Source organism: Aegilops tauschii, chromosome 2 (genome assembly GCF_002575655.3).
Source record: "Aegilops tauschii subsp. strangulata cultivar AL8/78 chromosome 2, Aet v6.0, whole genome shotgun sequence".
In the NCBI taxonomy this organism is placed as follows: Eukaryota; Viridiplantae; Streptophyta; class Magnoliopsida; order Poales; family Poaceae; genus Aegilops; species Aegilops tauschii.
The window spans coordinates 14811936-14833721 of NC_053036.3; the positions used below are offsets into that span (position 1 = coordinate 14811936).

The following is a 21786-nucleotide window of genomic DNA, read 5'->3' on the forward strand; positions in this document are numbered from 1 at the left end:
AGAGCACATCACCGCTGACTATCACCTTGCCGAATAAGAGCCCTATCCAGGCCCGTCGCCCCACAGGCCGACATGGCCGGAGTTGGAGCACGAAAGCCAGATCACCATCGCCGACGCGTGCCCTCTCCCTCCCTTGGCCTCTTTGGCGGGATCATGTTGTTTCGAACTGGTGATCATAGGGTAAGGTTTTTAGTTGTGTTTTTAGTCCCCAGTTGTCAGTAGTGAGGTGATGGAGCTGTAGTTAGCAGATTTGTTTTTTTTTCTTTTGCAGATTTGTCTTAGTGCCTCTGTTCTACGAAATGGATGGGGCACATGTGTTTCTCTAGCTCTAGTTCCGACCGACGAAGGTTGGCCAGTTTCAGTCTCAATCGGGAGAGTGTGAGAGTCGTGTTCCCTGACTCCGTCTAGCCGAGCCAGGTGCGTTATACAAGCCATCTTCAACATTTTCTTATCCGGAGCGGCGATTTTCTATGCAGATTGATGTTGCAAGCATCTTATGGTCTATATCAATGACTAATTCTAGGCGTAACTTTTACAAGCTATTGGGATTAAACAAGTTTACTACGCTAAGAAGGAAACCCAGATGTGACGACGAGTATTGAGTACTACGCACTGTCTATGGATGCAGGAGGAAGAATACTTCGACACCCCCCAAAATTAGTTGTATTTGTATATTTCTATAAAGTTGTTTTTTTAGATATTTCTGTAAAGTTGCTATTCTAAGGGTTCATGTTACTATTATATAGCATTTGGCATTTTCAAAGAAAAAAATCCATACATAAACCGAAGGATGCATGTTCGGTCCTCCCTTCCCCTCAATTGATAGTGGGGTCAACAACGTGCCCCGCGAACATGATCGCACCTGACACCTCCTCGATGACAAAGAAAGCAAAAGGATGGTCAGCAACAAAGGCCACACGCCGCGACATCGGAGGTAGGGTACTAGTCGTGCTACACGTAATCATCACAGTGGCAGCCGCGGCCTCGGTGCCTTCCTCGTTCACCTCGATGACGGCTCGGTGGATCACTTCCTGTAGGGCCAGCCTCCTCCTTCCCCCCGTCCCGTCCTCGGCCACATCAGATAGGTCGGCCTTCCCCGTCTGTAGAGCCTCCTTGAGCCCCATGTCGCGGAGAATGTCGTTCATAGTCATGTCAAAGCTGACCTTGAATGTAGGCAGCCGGAAGTCGTCGACCTCGACGTCGCTCCTCGGCAGGTGCTTGCGCCAAAAGTCAGGGTCGCACGAGATCTAGTTGGCCAACCAACACAAGCCGTCGTGCGCGTCGGGGAGGAAGATACACATCGAGTAGATCGGCTCTTGCTTCGACTGTGCGGGCAAGGGGCGACCTTGCTTGTAGCGGAGCTGGAGCACCTTGAAGCCATTGTGCCGCGCGATTCTTTGCCTACCGAAGCCACGCATGAAGGGCGTGTCGATGGCGGTGCTGTCAAGGCGGTGAAACAGATGGCGTTCCTCGTCGAATGGCTTGTTCCACTTGGCCTTGAAGTAGATGGCGTTGGCGAGCACCAGGTCGGTGAGGTGGGACAACGCGTCACGGCCAATCAGGGTGGGGATGAGGTCGTTCGTCAACGCCGCCACCCATGCATTGATCTGCTCCTTTGCCTCCTCCGGCTGCACGTACATAACGATAATCATCATATATCTACATGCAACAGATCAATCATAATAGGCGTACTATTAATTCTGTTGCACATTAAGCAGCTCTTCAACTAGAGAGAGTTGTAAAGTACTATTCCCTCCGTCCTAAATTAAGTGACTCGACTTTGCACTAACTTTAGTACAATGTTAGTACAAAGTTGAGTCATTTATTTTGGGACGGAAGGAGTATAATATATAATCTCTGGTTTTCTAAGCTGCAATTTGCTCTCAGATGCGTTGCCACTGAATAAATAAAATGCCGAGAGGACCTTCAAAAAATCACACATCTCACACGTGATAACCATGACCGAGCAGCGTTCGCACGTGATAACTTTATTCCAACGAACTGCCTCTCATCTCCACCATCATTTCCTTGTCTCACCCACCTGTCATAACTCATAACTTGTCGTGCATTCTTATAACGGACTTTTTTCGCCGCCTCTAATATTCTACTCCCTCGACCCGAAATTACTTGAGGCTGAAATAGATATATCTAGACCTGAAATACGTCTAGATACATCTATTTAAGCGTACCACACCGTGAAGGTGCTTCAAGTGTCTCACTGACTTCTCGTATCATTGTACTGTTCATTATTTGTAGAATCTTGAACATGGCAGATGCACAAGGGTTGTTTTGGCTCTGCGGAGCATATGCTCCTGAATGAAAAGTAAATTCAAAATAAAGAGTAGAAATATTCTAAAATTCTGATTTTGTGTGTGTGGATGTTGATGTAAGTCTAACAACCGTGCTTGACAATTTTCATGTGAAACAGGATAGTAGTGGTTCGTTGGTGAAAAAATAAAATTAACTGTAAGATTTGGAGGTAACATCGGCATTCGATTTGTTTTTCTCACACGGGTCAAATAGCTTAAGTTTTTCCACTAAAAAATTGCAGGGGTCATTTGAATGTGACAATGAACACATCTAATTTTTCAAAAAAGAAAAAATGACGTTTGTAAAAAATATTTTTGGTGGGCAGGAGCATAAGCTCCCAAGAGCCGAATCGGATTTTTGGCAGATGCATGCCCTATATCATAAATAGCACCAACTTATTTATCATTTTACCTTTTTCTTTTCTTGGAGGACAATAGTTAGTCAATCATGGCAGATGCAGCTCTATACTTTGTGTACTAGTTATATTACACTGGTTTGGCTCTCTGTAACCAAGGACCTATTTATGCTAAGCACATGTGGACCTTTTTATGCTACACATCTGAAAATGCTAATTTAATTAGAACAAATCCAGGTGGGAACTAAGAATATACCCCCATAATTAAGCAAATGATCTTGTTCTTGACCTTGGAGATAACCTGTATCACTGTCAAAATATTCGGGGTGGATCACCTCGTGGCCTTTAACCATGAATCATGACCAAGAGTCATCATCAACATCAAGGGAGTCGAAGAAAGACTTCCACGGTTTAAATGAAATCAGCGCAATTCCGGCAACGCCATCATCTTCGCTCTCTCGGAGTTAGAGTAAGATCTTGAATCAGAGTCCAAGTTGGATTCAGAGTAGGATACCAACACTAGTGCTGTCAAGTCCATCGAACACGGTTAAAACCCTTTTTCGCACACGCAGATGCGAACCGTCTTGTAATGTTGTGCAATAGGGGGAGGTGCATGGCACACACTACAGGATAACCTTGTGCGGTAAGCTGCGAGGACGCACACATTTTGGCAAGAAAAAAAGAACAATCGTATGTGATGCCAGAACCTATCGCACACGTGATTCCCGAGGTAAGAGTTTGAGATTCATACAACGTCCCCAATGTTGTATGAATCTGATAGAAGAGTTCATCGATTCAAAAAAATGTCCAGAAACTTGAAAAAAGTTCGTCAATTTGAAGAAAATGTTCATGAATTTGAGAGTTCAGATTTAAAAAAAATTCAGGAATTTTAAAAGAGTTCATATTTTTTATTTTTCGTGATTATAAGAAAAACGTTCATGTCACTGAGTAAAGACACCGCAAGACTGAACCCACTACTATGCACCACTCCCTCTGAAGATTCAAATACTTTCAATCAATAATCTGATCATAAACCCGCAATTCATTGGATCCCAACAAATGCACCGCAAAAGTTTACTTTGAATAGATCTCATATGAGATCATTGTATTGAAGAGAGAGAGAGAGAGAGAGAGAGAGAGAGAGAGAGAGAGAGAGAGAAAGCCATCTAGCTATTGCTATGGACCCGTAGCTCCGGTGGGAACTACTCACACATAATCAAGGAGGCAACAAAATCGATGAAGATTGCCTCGCCAATGGTTTCCCCCTCCGGCAGAGCACCGACGTAGTCTAGATGGGATCACAGAAGAACAGAGGCTTGCGACGGCGGAAGAATTGTTTCGGCTCTTGATCCGAGGGTTTCGAATATTTGTGAATTTATAGGTATGCAATTAGGGCAAATAGAGCCACAATGGGTGCGTGCCACCTAAGCCTGTGGGCCCCTCGGTCATTGTCTGGTGCCTCTCCGAAGCTTCTAGGGTCTCCCTTGATCCAGAAAAAATCATCATAAAGTTACATCGTGTTTGGACTTTGTTTTGTATGGTTTCTCCGCGAAACAAAGAAATAGGCAAAAAACAGGAACTGACATTGGTCACTAAGTAAATAGATCAGCCGACAAAAATGATATGAAATAGCATATAAAGCATATACGATTGATAATATAATATCATGAAACAATAAAAATTATACATACATTGGAGACGTATCAGATGCCGTCAACCTCCTGTCTGCCAGCCGGCAGCAATGGCGGCCATCTCCTTCTTTCTGCTCCAGCGACAGTCCGTCCCAAAGAGCTTTGGAGCGCGAGAAGGCCATTATGGGAGTGATGCGGTGAGGATAAATCGACCGAAGGAGGATGACTGCAGCTACGGCCGGGGCTACAGTTTATATAGCGGATGAATGGCAATGGTGGGGGGCAGACGGGCGAACGGGTGGCGTCGGAGTAGGTTCCCACAACCGCTTATCATTAATGTGGATGACAGACGGACTGTCGGACGGCCGTGGTGTCGTTTAAACGCGGAGCAGTCACGTGCATCGGGAAGCAGCGTGGGCGGCGCACCGCTTCAATGCTAGCTCCAATGAGAGGCCGCGTCCACTCTAGCCGGTCATGAATGTGGTGCTGACACTCTGGAGAGATGCTCACCGTTTAGGGCGGGAAGCGCGCTCGGGCGAGTGAGGTGATTGGGGTGGCCAGGGCGATCAGGAGCGGGCACGCTTGTAAAGCCCCTTGGTTCATCTCCGGCTATGAAAAAAATACATTTGAATCGCTCGGCGGATCGATACAGGTCCGCGTTAGATGACAGGACACGTCTAGACCACGCGGTCGGAACGTATGCATGCGGTTTAAAGTACGTTGAAGATGCCTTAGCAAAGAATGCTACAGGGTGAGGCGTGTCTGGACTCCGGAGCAATCATGCATGCAGGAACAATCCTCTGGAGTTGAGGACAAGCAGCTAGCTAGCTAGCTGGAGCTACTAGTGCTGGGTGGGTAGAACGCCGCTATCAACTCGACTCGATTGGATGTCCGCTCGTGCATGCGTGCTGGTCTAAATCGATCGTTTGCGCCTTTCAGGTTTGCCCAAAGCGAGGCATGATGATCACCCACCAGTAGTAGCAGTTGCACGTTCTGTGGAGCTTAAATAAGTGTATTATACTAGGTGTAGTGGCATTTCCGTTCAATTTACGCAAGATGTGCGACCCTCAAAAGTAGAGGCAGCAATTGGCAGTGTTAATTCAATGTAATGTACTCACTCACAATGAACTATATAGTTGATTAATTAATTCAGAGTAGTTGAACCACCCATGATCTGAAGAGGCTTGTCCAGCTCACTCACTCACTCACTCCCACACTCGTACGCGCACCGCTATAGCTAGTCTCTCTCACCTCATCTTCTACACGCGTCCACTGTATAGCTAGGCAGATAGCAGGACCTGGGGAACAGCTAGCTAAGCTAAGCACCGGCGGCGTGCCGGAAGGAGAAGAGAAGCATATCGGAGGAGATGCCGACGGTGCGGCGGCGGAACCCGGACGTGCACGTGAAGGCGCTGGAGGGCATCGTGTCGGCCAACACGTTCCTCACGGTGGCCGTCTTCATCGGCATCACGGGGACCATCACGGCCTCCTCCACCGTGCCGACCAACTGCGTCGCCGGGGACGACATCGCCCGCAACTTCTTCCTCTTCGAGATCCTCTCCTTCGGCTTCTACCTGCTGTCCAGCCTGGTGGCGCAGGGCATGAAGCTGTCCGTCACGCTGCTGGCCGCCGGCGACGACTTCTACGGCGACGGCGAGCAGAAGCCGGTCATGACCGACGACTGCGAGGAGATGCCGGCGTGGCGCGCGGCGGCTCCCCGGGAGCGGCGCCGCGCCGTGCTGCGGTACGCGCGGCCCATGATGCTGCTGGCCGCCGCGTGCTCCATCATGGGCACCTTCTTCCTGCTGCTCTCCATGATCGACGCCATCCAGCTCAAGTTCGGGATCCTGTCCTGCAACATCCCGCTCGCCGTCGGCGCCACCTTCGCGCTCTCCGTGCTCGCCGTCTCCGGCCTGCTCTTCTACGGGTACACCGTCGGATACGCGCTCTACAACTACCTGCCGTGACCGCGACCGCTCACCCGCTTGCCCACCCACCTAACTCTTCTCTGCCTTTGTTTACAGTCTCCTTTTTTCACTTTTACAGTGCGCGATTGATATATGTTCTGGGATTAATTTTCTCTTAGTGTAAGAAGTAGTACAGTACATATTTTATTGAAAGGAATGGTACGGTATTCGTTTCGAGAAAGTAAGGAGTGCATTTGAAGAAATGTGTTGCATCGAGATCCATGAGATTATTAGTTATGCAGGCAGATGCATCGGGTGTAATCTTGGCATCTTGCAGTTCCTTCCAAAATGATCGACCGTTCAAAGTTTTTTTTTTTTGCTTTTTAGCAAAAAGATACCAAATGCCCGTAACTCAAATAATCATGAGCCAACAAACTAATAGGTCTATGTTCTTTATTTCAACATGACATCCCATCTTGTTGCCATTTGTCATGACATCCCATCTTGTTGCCATTTGTCTGTCGTCGCATTCTCGCATACGATGATCATTTTTTTTAGAAAAGGAGGAGGACCCCCGGCCTCTGCATCTGGGCGATGCATGCGACCACTTATTAATTGTTCTCATAAGACCTTACAAAGTCATACAACACTAAGACTAAAGCCACTGTATAAGCAACAGCCGTCGCTACTCCTATCCAATTGATGAAGGGGCGCTGATAGCCTGGGCCTAATACCAAACAGACATCGCAGCCAAACCTAAACATCTAAGACCTGAGGTCCCAACCAGGACGCCTGCCGGGTATGGGGCACCTACCAGTCTGGCGCACTCCTCAACCAGGACGTCTGCCGGGTATGAGGCCGCCACAGCCACCTGCCACCAATCCATCTTCAGAGCTGTACCGTTGCATCTACCGTGCCAGGTCTCTCTGCCATCGACGCCACCACGACGCCAGACAGCGTCGTCCTCCTGCGCGAGTCCATCCTCGCACATCGAACTTTGAATCTGCACTACGCCACGCCATCGAGATCCGTCGCCATCAATGTCTAGGATGAAGCACCACTCCACCAAAGATGTCGTCCGCTGGTCCCGCGAAGCCGAGTGCACCTCCAAGAATGCCGCCCCCAAGGGGGTAACGACACATGCTTGCCGCCAACATCCGATCAGCTGATCTAGGGTTTCCCCCGGAGGTAGTGAGTGGAGTTGGGAGCTTCACCTCGATGATGCCTTCATGAAGGAAACGATGATAGGGGCATCGTCATCACCGGCTCCGGCAATCGACCGAAAACCAGGTTTTCACCCGGATCCGTCCCAAGAAATCCACCCGACAACCTGTGCACCGTCTCGACCGTCTTCAAAGCCCCAGATCCAACCGCCCAGATCTGGCGACCAACCACAACAACAGTGCCACCGTAAGAGCCCTGGCGCACCGGCCACTGCCTGAGTGTGCCACCACTGGAGCCTAGGAGGAGGGCTCCCACCCCGCCTCGCCAAGCCGCGAGAGCCGCCGAGATGGATCCCGCGCACTCGTCACCGTCTCTGATCCGAACCAATCCATAGCAGATCGCAGTCACAGATCCGCCTTGACAGGGATTGCACCACGCCATGCCGCCGCGGGAGGCCCTAGCTTCACCAACCGCCACCCTCCAGGGCCGCCGCCCCGGGATCCAGACAGAACATCGCCGCTGCCACCGGCCATGTTCCGCCGCCGCCATGACCAAGCACGCCCACCTAGCAGCCGGCACCACCAGATCTTCCACGAAGCCCGCCGCTCCGCCGCCTCCTCCCATCACCACGCCGCCAAGGCGCCGTCGGTGGACTCAGATCCGCGCCGCCGCGAAGACGGCTCAGATCGGGGAGGAGGGCCCCTGCGCCCCGGGTGACCCGCCTCACCCAAAGGAACGCGGGAGGGAAGGGGGCCTCTGCCGCCGCCGTCAGCCGCCCGGGGCTTTGCCCGACGACCTCCTCCAACGGTGGCGGAGGGGAGGGGAGGGAGAGGTTAGGAGCCCGGCGGCGGATGGGGGTAGGGTTCCGCCCGAGCCGCCCTAGCGAGGGGCGACACAGGGGACGGGGGACGGTTCGACTAGTGTTTACAGAACCACAACGCGCTTGAATGTGGTCAATCGTAAGCCGTCTCTCTCGTGGCATAGGATGAGATTTTTCTCTTGCTACATTTATTTTGTCTCCAAATTGTTTTTCCGCTATTGATTAAGGTTGCACTCTAATAGCGTTTTAAAAATGGCTAAGAGGTAAAACTAACATCATATTCAGATTCTAGATTTTTTTAATCAAATTTTATATATAACATATTAAAATTAACGTTATGGTTTAAAAGATATGGATATTAAAAAAACATTTGTTTATGTAGACTGTGGGTTAATTAGTATAAAATACATGGTGTTTTCTGTACAAACATAAAAGAATGATTCAAAGTAGACAACCAATCAGGCTTTGGGCCTTCTTCTTTTTATAAGGCTGCACCCAGGACCTACCAAAAACATATATGTATAAGAGCTTGTTTGAATTTCCACGCCCCAGGCCTGGGCCCGGGGTGCCCGGGGCCTAGTTCTGCCCCTGGGGGTGAGGTCTCAGTCGACGGATCCGCAGTTGTCAGACTCAGCTCCACTGCCCGCCATGCCGGAAGTGGCCGGACATCAACGGGAGAGGAGTATGGCGGAGCAGACTGAAAATGGAGTGGAGTAGCAAATGGCTAGGGTTTGATCTAGGGTACAAATAAGGAGGGGATATTAGTGGGGTCGGGGTAGGCCGGTCGCATGCGGCTGACGGGCCCGGGCGTGTCCGGGAAGTCCCAAGTCCTCCCCACATATGGGTTGTGTTTGGAGGGTGCCGGACAGTGTGGACATCTGGATTGGCTTCGAGGGGTCTGGTTGGGTAGCCTTTTATTTTGTCTAGGCGCTGTCCGGGCTGTCTGCTAGACATTTAGGTGGAAATGGAAGATCTCAAGATCCGATTGCAGAAAAAAAAAAGTTGTTTGGATTTACAATTTGTGTAAATTGATTTTGTGGAAGAATAAACAGATGGAGGAGGAAGAAAGCTACAGGAAGGAGAAAGAGGAACGGCCGTAGGATCTTTAATCTAATGGCCCGATAAATTAACTTATTCAAAATAATTTCCAGAGAGCTCACATATGGTTGATCCCTATTTTTTGAACGAAAGTAATGAATGAACGCTAGAGATGCTTTTTCTTTAACACGATACAAACGCAAGCGCTTATACATACGCGCACACATTTATCTCTATGAACGCACACGCGCACACCCTACCTTATGAGCACATTCGAGAGACTGAACCGGCATATTATCTTGAGATTTACGAAGTCACCGTAGGCGTCTCGTCGTCGACGGGAACGACTCCTTTCACTGAAAGAGCATCGCTGGAAATTCTGAAATAAATTCAGAAATAATGCGAGAATCAAGACTTGAACCCTGATGGGCTGGGGATATCACTGTCTCTCTAACCATCCAACCACAGGTTGGATGCTCTTAGTTAAATAAAAACCTTTACTTATTCGCAAAAACAAAATGAAAACCTTATTCGCAAAAAAAAAACAAAATGAAAACCTCGACAAACATTGATTGCCCGCGAGGAGCTGTTTCCTTCTAGTCGTAGCCTCGTAGGGTCGGGCCGGGGTCGAGTGCGGCTGGGCGGGGCTGAAGTGGGGCGGACACCACACGCGAGTCCATCAGCTCGACGGTGCGCGCGAGCTTGACGCAGCGGGGCGCCTTGTATTGGTTGATGGACGCTCCCCGGGAGACGGCGTCATCCATGAGCGACAAACGACGAACACGAAAGCCGTTAAAAATATAATCAACCAGAAAATTTTCTCCTTCTAGATCATCTCGTAGTTTCATGTAGGTCTTGTCACTGCCTGAAATGACGGAAGCATATTTCTTTTGTTGGCAATGAAAAAACCTGTTGTACAGAAATAAAAAATAACATGAGATCATTTCATGCGGTTACGCACAGTCGATGTGTATGCAACTGCAGTTACACGGACCGGTGGAGATACAACTACTGTTGTGTGATACTACACTTTTAAAAAAGACAAAAATTAAAAATTAAAAAATCAATGCACGTTATAGTAATCAATAAACGGAGTACAATTGTACATACATTCGGAAACTACCAAAAAACCAGGACATGACAGGAATTTTTTTAAGAACCCCAAATATAAAAATATCACAGATAAGTCCCCTGGGGTGCCTGCAAACAACCAGATTTGAAACCGCCTTCAACCACCAGCGACGCCGAGACACACACTGGAGGAAGAGATGGAACACCAACAAACCAAAAATCCAGGCCAGCGACATAGCGGCCATGCACTATAGTTGGGTAAGACAAGCGGCCATGCAGTTGGGTGCGGAGTTATGCGTAGCGTGAGAAAAGACAAACGTAAAATCTAAAAAAAACTTAAATCAATTGAAGGTAAAAAGAAAAAGAAGAAAAATTGTAATATGCACATAAAATTAAACGGAAATTAAACGGTGTAGGAATTGAATAAGACTTTGTCAATTCTCATCTAGATGAGAATTAGAAGGTTCAGATTGAAATATAAAGTTTTCTATTGTACAACAGGTTTTGATTTACTCCTCGACATCGGTGTGCGTACCAAATTAAACAATCCAAAAGGGGGAAAATACCTTAGTATTGTAATACTCTAATAATATAATACTACAGAATAAGTGATAGAGGATTTATACTGAGAATTATACGCTGCATAAGGTTCATCTCCAGATAATGTAGCACTATCTTTTGATAGACGGAAAGAAAGAGGTAAACTGCCCAGTTCTCCCGAATGAAGTGCCGGGTATATATTGGTCCATCAAATTTAGGACTGGATATTTAATTTTACATGTCTTTTATTTCTGAATGTGACTTGCACTGTTCCAAAACGGTTTTGTCTGATGTAGCACCGAAAAATGAATCAAACGGCCACGGCGATGAATTCTGTACCATAATTCATAGTATATTTTATCAAGTTTTGCAATTTTGGATTGCTAGCCCATGTTGATGACCGGTAACATGCTGACTAGAGCAAACAGAAGAAGGTACCTGACTTCGACGTCTGGATTCGCAGCCGCAGGCCTCAAGTCAAACAAGGTGCATGACGGCTTGGACGGCTCCAGGGTGAACTTCCCCGCCGGGGTCTTGGAGTCGCCGGTGACGTCGCTTATCTTGATGAAGTTGGCACCCATTCTCTCGTTATATACGGAGCGTAGGCACCCGGGGTTCGACTCAAACTCAAAGTCGACGCAGACCGGCGGGCCAGAAAGAGGAAACACGAGGTGGGGTTCGCCCTTGATGCTTCATAGCTTGTTGCCATCTATCCCTCTCCCCCTATGTGCTTATGTGAATTTTCAAGCTACAGTGCTGTGCTGGAGAGTCTTTTTTTTCTTTTTCTTTTTTGAGGGGCAACGGCAGGAGTTCTGCCAATTCATTATAGAAGAGAAAGACCAAAGTCTCCGGGTTTAGAGCATCTCCAGCCGTTCGCCCCCAGGGCGCCTAAAAAGAGCGGCCTGGGGGCGAACCGGCGCTAGATTGGCCCCTGGGGCGACCTAGCTCCCAGTCACGCCTCCAGGTGCCGGCCCTAGGACACGGCAATTTCGAACTTGGTCGTTCCCACTCATCACAAAAGACGCCACAAGTCCGGCGATCATCATCACAGGCCACAGTTCGGCGATCGGATAAATAGTCCGGCGTATAAAAAAAGAGCGCCACAAGTCTGGACGCGTGCGGAACGCATGACTCGGCGGGGCCGGCATCCGGCGTCGGCGGAGTTGGCGTGCGCGGGCTTGGCGGTGTCGGAGCTACTTCTGTGCTGGGCAGCGTCGGTGCTGCTGGGCGTTGTGGAGGCATCATCACTCGGGCTTTGGCGGCGGTGTCGGCGTGGGCGTGAGAGTTGGCGGCGCCGTCGTCGTCAGCTGGTTCAGGATGAGGCCGCGCTCCGCCATGTACCACGCCTTGAGCTTCTCGTCGTTGCTCTGGAGCATGTCCGCCCCGCCCATCAGAAAAGCTAGGTCGGTGTTCCTCTTCTTCGCAGCGACGTTGGTCCGGAGCAGGTCGAGCTTGACGGAGCTGTTCGTCATCAACGCCGACCACCGCGCCTCGGTCTTCTCTTCACGCAGGGCGGCCCGGGCCTGTGCGTCGGCGAGGCAATGCTCGATGGACTCCTGCACTCGCGCGGTAGCCGCGTCGGCGTGTTTCCCCTTCTTGACCCCGTTGTTGCCGTCCGGCCGCCCTTCTGACGCGCTCGGCGTCGGCGCGTCCGGCTTGTACGTCTCCTTGGCCGTGTCGAGGGTGCGCCGGACATCCACCCACTTCTCGCACTTTTCAATGCGCTTGTAGATGTGGAGGTACTTGAATTTTTGGTTGCTGTTGCCCTGGCGATACATGGCGAACATGCGCATCACATGCGCCGAGGAACAAACAGTTGGTGGGCGCACACGGCGAAGAGAAGCGGGATACCGGCGTGCCATACCTGATCCTCAACGTTGGCGCCGCTCTCCGGGCGAGCCGCGATCTCCTCGACGATCCCATGCCATTTGTTGCACGCCGCCTAGATGTGCCTCCAATGGTTCGCCATTGCCTTGGCCCCGCGTTGCATGTAGACGCCTTTAAAGTAGGGGTCGACGAGGTTGCGCTCGTCGAACTCGGCCTTGATGCGCTCCCAGTACGTCTCGATGCTCTGGTTCGTGCCGATGGTCGGGTCGAGGCAGACGACTTTCCACGCTTGGTGTGACTGGACCGATTTTTAGACGCCGGCGCGGCAAAAACGCTTAGGGAGGGCCTGTTGGGGGCGCGGCTGGAGATGCTCTTAGTACAGAACAGAGCCAAGACCACAAGGTGGCAAGGACTAAGCACCTCAAGCTCAGCAATTATAGAAGAAAGGCTCTCTTTGTAGCATCTTTTGTAGAACTCTATTTGTAGTACGTAGCTAGCGGTTTAGCTGCAACATAGCACATCGTGCCATGCATTGCAACATAGGAGTAACTTTTTTGGTGCATAATGGAGGTGTAACCCCACACCTTTGCATCAACGATGTTCCACATTACCATAGAACATGCCGGAACCGCCACTCCCAAAGAAACAAAATCTACCATATACACCTTCCACCACCAACGGTGGTGATGGGGACTGCGAATGGAACTATCCGCATATACAACCGCTGCAGTTCCAAGGCTTGCGTGATTCACGCCATTTGATGTTACGATCTGCACATGCACGCAGCCAATAATTGTTAGTGATATCTCCACTGCCACATCGTGGCACGTATGTACTTGTTTCTCTCGTCGTCCAAGCACCACAGACATCATTTTTTTGTTTTACTAAGGGAGGTGACTCGCCAGAAGTTGATTACCCCTTTTGAATTGGTTTGAATTGCTTACCATGGTAGAAGTTGATTACCCCATCCCAAGAAAGAATATCTTTGACGGCTAGATCGGGTTCTAATGAAAAAGGACAAGTACGTGGTGCGTGATTCACGGCACATATGTATCTTCGTTTATTTATTTTTTGAACCATACAGCCGAGCTCCTGCATGTGATCATTATGAAGGAGTGCAAAAATGCAAAGTTCAAGAGGGTTTAGAGTAAAACAACACAAACAACAATAAGATACAACATGAGCAGATGCGAGCCAACATGCTGCTAAGGGCATCTCCAACGCCGTTACGCCGACCCTCAAACCACTCACAACTGCGTGGTCCGGATGTGTTTTGCCGTCCAACGCGGGTATGTATCGGTCTACAGGCTTGTACAGGCGTGTTCCTACCAACAAACTGGGGGGGGGGGGGGGGGGGGGGGGGGGCTTTGCGGGTATCTGGACCGCTACCACGCCCGCATCTGACTAATCTGGCCCACCCAAAACTCCTTCCCATGCCCGCGCGCGTTCCTGCCCAGGGGCGGACACACAATAGGCTAGCCGGTGTCATAGGACACCGGTAGAAATTTATGCTTACATTATGTTTTTTAGGGCATGTACAATGGGGCTATGGGTGTCACGTAGGATAAATGATTAGGTGGAGGGGGAGAGAACTCTTAAAAAAAGGTTTGTCTTCTCTTATTTAAGATATTACAAAAGATGATCTCTTAGCATAATATGTCTTACTATGTTTTTAGAAATGGCTAGTTATTGAAGATAAGCTTAAGAGATGACTCATTGTAGATATTTTTTTTTGTCATTTCTAAATTACATGAAAGGCTTAAGATAAGACTATCTTATCAACCATTGTTCATATGCCCTTAGAGATGCTTACGTCATGTAGAATTTTGAGGTGGACATCGGGCGGCAGGCACGGCCCATCTATCTATAGCAGCCCGTCTTTCTTCGCGCAGGACATCCTTCGATATTTGGAATGGGCACTCCGCCTGGTTAGCTATCTCTCATCTCTGTACGTACATGTGTCTGTCTATTCCTCTGTTCTTTTGCGCGCAGCGATACGGTGTGAGGGTGTCCGCCGTCGCCTGCTTCAGTGCTTTGGAAGCCAGAGTCGGCTGCGCACTCCGGCCCTTACCTGTTGCCGACTGCAAATAAGTGAAGGAAATTGGTGCTGCCGTCAATCTCGCTCAAGTACGCGAACTCATCTTAGTTTTGTCTATTTTCTTATGCCTAAGAGCAACTTCAATGAGGCGACTCATTTCGTCCGTCCACGTCTGTTTGGGTCGGTGCGGACAAAAGTGACGCCCCAACGCGCCGACACAAATTCAAATCGTGTCCGCCTGGCGTCCGCGCCGACCCATTTCCGGCCCAAAATTGCGCCTGGAATGCGTCGGCGCGGACGCGAAGCGGACGCGCCGCGCGTCTCCTCGCCGTCCGCTGCGTCCCCACCTGGCGGCTACCCAACCGTCCCCTGTCGTCTTATTTATGACGACCACCGACAGCGGGCCCACGCGTCAGCCAGTGGAAGCGTCCTTTTTTAACCACGCATGCGACGGGGTCGGCCTCATCCACTTCTCCCATCCACATCTGGCCCCCATCACTCCCTTTGCTTCCTCGCCTGCGACCGCAAACCCTAGCGCGCCCATGGGCCTCTTCGGCAGCAGCAATGGCAAGGGCAAGGGCAAGGGCACCCCCGGCGCCTCGTCCTCCCGTGCTCCCTTTCCCCCTCCTCCTCCGGCGGCGACGCGTTTCCGCCCTGGTCGCCGGCGCCTGCACATCCCGGTGCACCAAGCGCGGTGGCACTGGGAGTACAGGCAGCCACTGCCGTACCCCGATGTCATGCTGCCACACCGTTGGCATCTGGATCCGCAGCGGATCCCGGTGCCGGCTGTTCCGCGTACCCAGCGGGCGCACGACGACGAGGTGCACAGGTGCCGCGCGCAGCTCATGCCGGAGCAGCGTCGGTTGCCAGAGTACGCCGCCGACTCCCCCAACTGGGAGGCATGGTTCGCCCTCGAACACGAGGAGCAACGGCGCTCGGGTGTCGACGCCGTCCCGCCGCCGTTCCCACCGCCGCCCCCGCAGGTAGAGCTGGAGGACATGGAGGCGGAGGCAGAGTACCAAACCGCCCTCGAGGAGGCCCTGCAGCACGCGCTGGAGGCTAGCCGCCTCGAGGAGGACGCGCACTGGGATGGGCTGGAGCAAGCCCTTGCCCCGTCTGCGGCGGGGGACTCCGTCCATACCCCGCTCTTCGTGCCGCCACCGCCACCGTCGCCGCCCGTCCAGCCCAAGCCGGAGCCGACACGTATGCGCTCCCCGCCTCCACCCACTTGGCCGGAGGAGGCCTACTCGTGGACGGGCCAGTACCGCGAGTGGGTGAGCGCGCCTCCCGTCCACTTTGCTGCGACGCCGGAGGAGGAGGCGGCCCACCTCAAGCGATGGAAGGAGCACTGGCTCGGCCAGGAGCAGGCCGACGGCGGAGAAGCAGATGCGCTACGAGGCCATGCTCCAACGCGACGCGGAGGCGCTCCGGCTCGAGGAGGAGGAGGAGGAGGAGCGCGCGCGGCTTGCCGCAATGCCGCCGCCCCAGCAGACGCCGGAGGAGGCTGGCCTGGCAGCGTACCAGGCGGCGTTCGGGTGGTTGGCCCTGCTCAGGTCTTCATCAACCCTCACCGACGATGGCAGTGTCGACGGCAAGGGCAAGAGCAAGGCCGACGACGTCTAGGGCAGCATGCGGGGAGGCAGCAGGCGGGCGCAGACTTTTTTTAATGTTTATTAGATTTAGGTGGACTTTGGCCGGCGTTTTACCGGCCACTTTATGCTTAATTATATTTATTTCGTGCAACTTGTTATTTTTTCCACGGCGACTCATTTGGGTCGGCCTCCCCGTTGGGCGGTCAAGCCGACCCATTTTAAAATGCGGACACGCACGTCCGCCTGGCCGGTCCAAACGGATAAAAAACGGACAAAGCGCGCGTCCGTTTGGGTCGCCCCATTGGAGTTGCTCTAAATTGTATGGTTAGGGTTTCAGAATCAAGGGTATATATTATGATTGGGAATTGGATTGCTGTGATTTGATAATGTCTCCTACTGATTCATATCTCTTTGGATTATTTGTTGACCGCGCGACAACAATATGAAAATTTGTCTAGTAGTTTGATCAATATGCTTTACTTGTTGTTTCATATTTCTTGCATATTTAAAATAGATAATGTAACTCGTTGTGCACTTACGATTACATATTTACCGGCGAATTACATGGGAACTTATGGAAAGGTTTCTTAAACAGATGAAGGCATCGACACAAGATTATAATGCTGGTCCATCACGTGAACCTCATGATGCCACATCTCCGGCACATGAACCAGATGACGACTATCGCACAAACAAACAATGCCTCCACATATGAACAACATTTAGACACTATTACAGTGGGTTCATCTCAAGCTCTAGAAGAAATCAATTTTGGTAAGAAATTTTACTACCAAATATTTTAAATTGTAGCGTATTACTTTTATGTATATCATTGCTTGTCATCCATCCCTTGCATAGTGTACATGTGGCTAGTATAGTGTATATGTGGACACCGAGACATTTTTGTTCTGGGTCCGCCCTGGTTCCCACCCGAAGTCAGCTGCCCACATTCATGTTGCCTCAGAGCGGACGCCGCTCACTGGAGCCAACATCGAAGCGGCTCGACGGCAGAGAGCACCGCCCGCTGTGCAGGCATTCGTTTGCCAGCCTACCTCCATTAAACTGGCACGTGCGCCAAGGAACCTACTCCGGCGCCCTGAGTGCCACACGTTCGTTCCTGCGGTGACGAGCATTAAACACCTCTCCGGCTGGATCGCCGCATCCACCCGCTATATAAACGTGTCCAGGCGTCAGGCAAGAACTAGTCCATCTTTCAAAGTCCCATTATAACGACATAACTAATGCATCGAGGCTAATGAACTAGTGGTCGTGGTCAATTTATACGTAATTGCTACATCTTACAATGTTAAAATCAAATCAAACTGGTTTATAATGATACGATCCTTATGTTAGTACATGTTTGCTAGTTCCATACATACCATTAGAATTCCTTTGTCGTGCTAGTTACCGAGGAAATGACACTTTTTGAGTAAGTACATAGGTAGCAAAGAAGAAACTACAAGACGTGAGTTCATCGCCCATAATCATAGGCACTGTTTTGCAGGAATTCTGAGGCCAATATGCATATAATCAACATGATCTTCACATACTTTAATCACAGATAGCTCGTCACTAGCACGTCGTGATGTTTGTCTGCTTGATGGGTTAGGCTCAAGACACCGAGCTGCAACACTGAGGATGTAGTATATTTCCCTAGCAGTTTCAGCATTAGGGACAATGAGCCTTGAGTCTAACACATCTTGCAAGCACACATCATTATTTTTGGTGGATGACAAGAGAGAAAAGAGAAAATCTCCTGGATGGCATCCCATAAATAGCTCTAGAACAAGAACTCCGAAGCTGTATACATCACATTTCTCCGTCACATTCTCTGTATATGATAGCTCTGCAATTAATACCAATTAATTAGTGTATCTGTTGCAACTAAACAATTCAAGTCCATTGACATCACATTTTACATGTATGTGCATATGTAGTGTCAAAACTATAGAAGTATTTGATGAGGTTTATTTTCTTTACCTGGGGCAATATAGCCTTTCGTCCCAACAAGACTTGTGAGATTTCGACCATCAATATTGAGAATTTTAGCCATACCGAAGTCGGAGATGCAAGCCCTAAATTCCAGATCAAGTAAAATGTTGTTGCTTGTTATATCTCTGTGGACTATTGGTAATGAACAATCATGATGCATGTATGCCAAAGCATGAACAACATCTAGTGCAATATTTATCCGCCTTCTCCAGTCCAATTCAATTGCCCTTTCATTGTTCCTTAGTGTTTCTGCCAAGTTTCCCCTCTCCATATATTCATAGATAAGATATTTGCCTTGGCTAGAGGAACAATATCCATATAGTTTTACGATGTTTCTATGCCGAGTCTGCACCAATGCCTCGATTTCACTATTGAATACCAACTCGTTCACACAATAGTTATCTTCAATCATGTGTATCTTCTTCACTGCAAATATTTCAGATGTTGCAAGTTTGGCTTTATAGACAGATCCATATCCCCCAGTCCCTATGCAATGTGTTTCACTAAAATCATTGGTTGCTTCAACTATCTGTTTGAATACATCCTCCCCATCAAAATTCCAAATAGAGAATACTTTTTTGGGTGTTACTATATCCTCTTTAATTTTCATGGATTTCTTCCTTGCATTTGTGAACATCAACGTCACCGCAACAAGAATAAGAGATACTAGAGGAGTAATCATGGCTAGTACAAGTGTTTTGTACCGTTTCCTTTTCCCTCCACTCCAAGTTGTGTTATTGCAAGGAGGCAATCCTTCCACTATGCCACATAGCATCTTATTATGGATGAACCACTGAACTGGAGCTCCTTTGAAGAGCTTACTCTCTGGGACTGGTCCTTCCAATTCATTGTAAGACAAATCAATGGATGTCAAGCTTTTCATACTCTGAAATGGTGATGGGATTACACCATAAAGTTCATTGTGTGAAAGATTCAAATTATCCAGCATTATCAGACCACTAAGTTGGCTAGGTATTTTCCCAGTAAATGAATTATCACTTAAATCCAACATGTCATGTAAGTTTTTCAACACCCCAAGCACTACAGGGATGTTTCCTTTAAAATTATTGTGACTCAAATTCAATGAGCGGAGCTTCAAACAATTCTCAATTGATCCTTGTACCAAACCACTAAGGTTATTTGATGATAAATCCAACGACTCTAGATTGGACAATGCTCCAAATTCTTGTGGTATGCTTCCATGGAACAAATTATCTGCAAGATGCAGCTGGAATAATCGTTCTAAATTGCCTAGTTCTCTAGGAAGCTCTCCTTCGAGACTGTTTGAGGAGAGATCAAGTACATTTAGCTGAGATAGCCTCCCCATACTTGCAGGTATTTTCCCTGTGATGTTGTTGTTTGATATGCCCAGCTTGGTAAGATTATGACATCCTCCCCAGTGATAAGACAATTGACCAAATAGTTTATTTGAATTCATGTCCATATAAACAAGATTAGGATGAACTCCCAACTCAGAGATATCACCTTCTATTTGATTCCTTTCAAGACGAACTCGAACTAGGCTTTTGCAGTTTCCCAAACTTGATGGCAATTGTCCATTCAGATTGTTATCAAATGCAGTTAAATTCTGGAGAAGGCCTCCAGCACACAACTCAGGTGGCAAGGGACCAGAGAAATTGTTTGCGCCAAGTTGCAGGACCACAAGATTCATAAAGGTACCGATTTCTTGAGGAATTTGTCCGGAGAAATTATTTTCACCGAGACGCAATTTTCTGAGCTTAGTCAACTTTCCAATGACATCAGGGATGGAACCAGTGAGCTTGTTATTGCTAAGAGCCAATTCTTCTAAATCCACCAGGTAACCTAGTTCTCGAGGAATATGTCCGGTTAACTGATTACCATCAAGGTGCAAGCCAGTGAGCTTAGCCAAACTTCCAAAGGTATTGGGAATGGATCCCATGAGATTGTTGTCGCTTAGACCCAAGTTATCAAGATTCACCATGTAACCTAGTTCTCGAGGAATATATCCATAGAAGTGGTTAGCATCAAGGTGCAAGATAGAGAGCTTTGTCAAATTTACAAAGATATGGGGGATGGAACCCATGAGTTGGTTGTTGTTAAGATCCAAATATTCAAGATTTGACAGGTTGCCTAGTTCTTGAGGAAGATATCCAGATAATTTATTACCAAAAAGGTGCAACATAGTGAGCTTTGACAAACTTCCAAATGTACTGGGGATGGAACCCGTGAGTTGGTTGTTGCTAAGATCCAACTCTTCTAAATTTACTAGGAAACCAAGTTCTTGAGGAATACTTCCGGAAAGTTGGTTACCCCATAGGTACAAGCGAGTGAGCTTAGTTAAACTTCCAAATGTATTGGGGATGGAACCAATGAGTTTGTTCTCGCTTAGATCCAAGTTATCAAGATTCACCATGTAACCTAGTTCTCGAGGAAGATATCCATAGAAGTGGTTAGCATCAAGGCGCAAGATAGAGAGCTTTGTCAAATTTACAAAGATATGGGGGATGAAACCCATGAGTTGGTTGTTGTTAAGTTCCAAATATTCAAGATTTGACAGGTTTCTTAGTTCTCGAGGAAGATATCCAGATAATTTATTACCAAAAAGGTGCAACATAGTGAGCTTTGACAAACTTCCAAATGTACTGGGGATGGAACCCGTCAGTTGGTTGCTGCTAAGATCCAACTCTTCTAAATTTACTAGGAAACCAAGTTCTTGAGGAATACGTCCGGAAAGTTGGTTACCCCATAGGTACAAGCCTTTGAGGTTAATCAATCTCCCAAAGGAATTGGGGATGGAACCAATTAATTTGTTTTTCCAAAGAGACAACTGATTTAAACACAACAGGTAACCTAGTTCTTGAGGGATGTATCCGGATAACCGATTACCACCAAGGTACAAGATTGTGATACTAGTTGATTTCCCTAGATTTCTTGGAATAGGACCAGTGAGGCTGTTGTTGGAAAAATCTATCCTAGCCAGCTTCTTTAGGTAGCCTAGTTCAGTGGGGATGGGGCCAGACAAGTGGTTGGCTGAGAAATCCAACACAACCAGACTCTCTAGTAGTTTTATTTGGCTTGGTATTTCACCGGAAAGCTCATTCTCTTGGAGCATTAGGTGTCTCAGGTTTGGTAAGGATGATGCTAAAGCAGGTGGAAAGGAGCCCCTTATCTTATTGTTGGAGAGTTGGATGCTCATCAGAGTACGCAGCACAGTGAAGTTGAGGTTGTTGAGCTCCCCTCCGAGCCCCAACCCGGGTAGCGAGATCTCGGTGATCACCTCCTGGCGCCTTGCTCGATGCTTGCTGCACCTGATGCCATGCCAGCTGCACGGCCGCGCAGTGTTGTTTGCACTTCCCCAGGATTGTAGCTGGCTTGGATGGCTTTGGAGTGTGGCTTTCCAGGCAAGGAGGACCTCTGCTTGTTCTTCCAGGAGGGATGTCGCTGCCATGGCATGAGGAAACCACGGTATTAGTAGTAGAGTGATTGAGACGAGCTTCAGGAGAGGCGACATCTCCATGA

The 21786-nt window shown here is 48.8% G+C and overlaps 3 protein-coding genes across 3 annotated transcripts; 1 reads left to right on the forward strand and 2 right to left on the reverse strand.

Moving 5' to 3' along the window:
* Positions 1–215: 215 nt before the first annotated feature.
* On the reverse strand, positions 216–4478 carry LOC109771244 (serpin-Z6B-like). Its single transcript, XM_073509490.1, has 5 exons — positions 4357–4478; positions 2220–2312; positions 1948–2041; positions 1371–1628; positions 216–1247 (listed from the first exon to the last, which is right to left on the reverse strand). The coding sequence occupies exons 1-5, from the start codon at positions 4476–4478 to the stop codon at positions 816–818; spliced, it is 999 nt and encodes a 332-aa protein (XP_073365591.1). The 3' UTR covers positions 216–815.
* Positions 4479–5428: 950 nt separating this feature from the next.
* On the forward strand, positions 5429–6444 carry LOC109771247 (uncharacterized). Its single transcript, XM_020329938.4, has one exon. The coding sequence runs from the start codon at positions 5664–5666 to the stop codon at positions 6261–6263; it is 600 nt and encodes a 199-aa protein (XP_020185527.1). The 5' UTR covers positions 5429–5663; the 3' UTR covers positions 6264–6444.
* Positions 6445–17777: 11333 nt separating this feature from the next.
* Positions 17778–21784, reverse strand: LOC109771245 (uncharacterized). Its single transcript, XM_020329936.1, has 2 exons — positions 18274–21784; positions 17778–18139 (listed from the first exon to the last, which is right to left on the reverse strand). The coding sequence occupies exons 1-2, from the start codon at positions 21782–21784 to the stop codon at positions 17778–17780; spliced, it is 3873 nt and encodes a 1290-aa protein (XP_020185525.1).
* Positions 21785–21786: the final 2 nt, after the last annotated feature.

What these genes read in the sequence shown, in the direction of transcription:
- LOC109771247 (XM_020329938.4), top strand. Translation starts at nt 5,664, where the DNA reads ATGCCGACGGTGCGGCGGCGGAACCCGGACGTGCACGTGAAGGCGCTG.
- LOC109771244 (XM_073509490.1), bottom strand. Translation starts at nt 4,478, where the DNA reads ATGGCCTTCTCGCGCTCCAAAGCTCTTTGGGACGGACTGTCGCTGGAG. An exon ending in GCATCTGATACGTCTCCAAT is followed by an intron (nt 2,313 to 4,356) that starts GTATGTATAATT and finishes CTTTTCATTCAG; the next exon opens with GAGCATATGCTCCGCAGAGC. An exon ending in CTCGGTCATGGTTATCACGT is followed by an intron (nt 1,629 to 1,947) that starts GTGAGATGTGTG and finishes ATGTACGTGCAG; the next exon opens with CCGGAGGAGGCAAAGGAGCA.
- LOC109771245 (XM_020329936.1), bottom strand. Translation starts at nt 21,784, where the DNA reads ATGGAGATGTCGCCTCTCCTGAAGCTCGTCTCAATCACTCTACTACTA. An exon ending in GAAAGGCTATATTGCCCCAG is followed by an intron (nt 18,140 to 18,273) that starts GTAAAGAAAATA and finishes TATTAATTGCAG; the next exon opens with AGCTATCATATACAGAGAAT.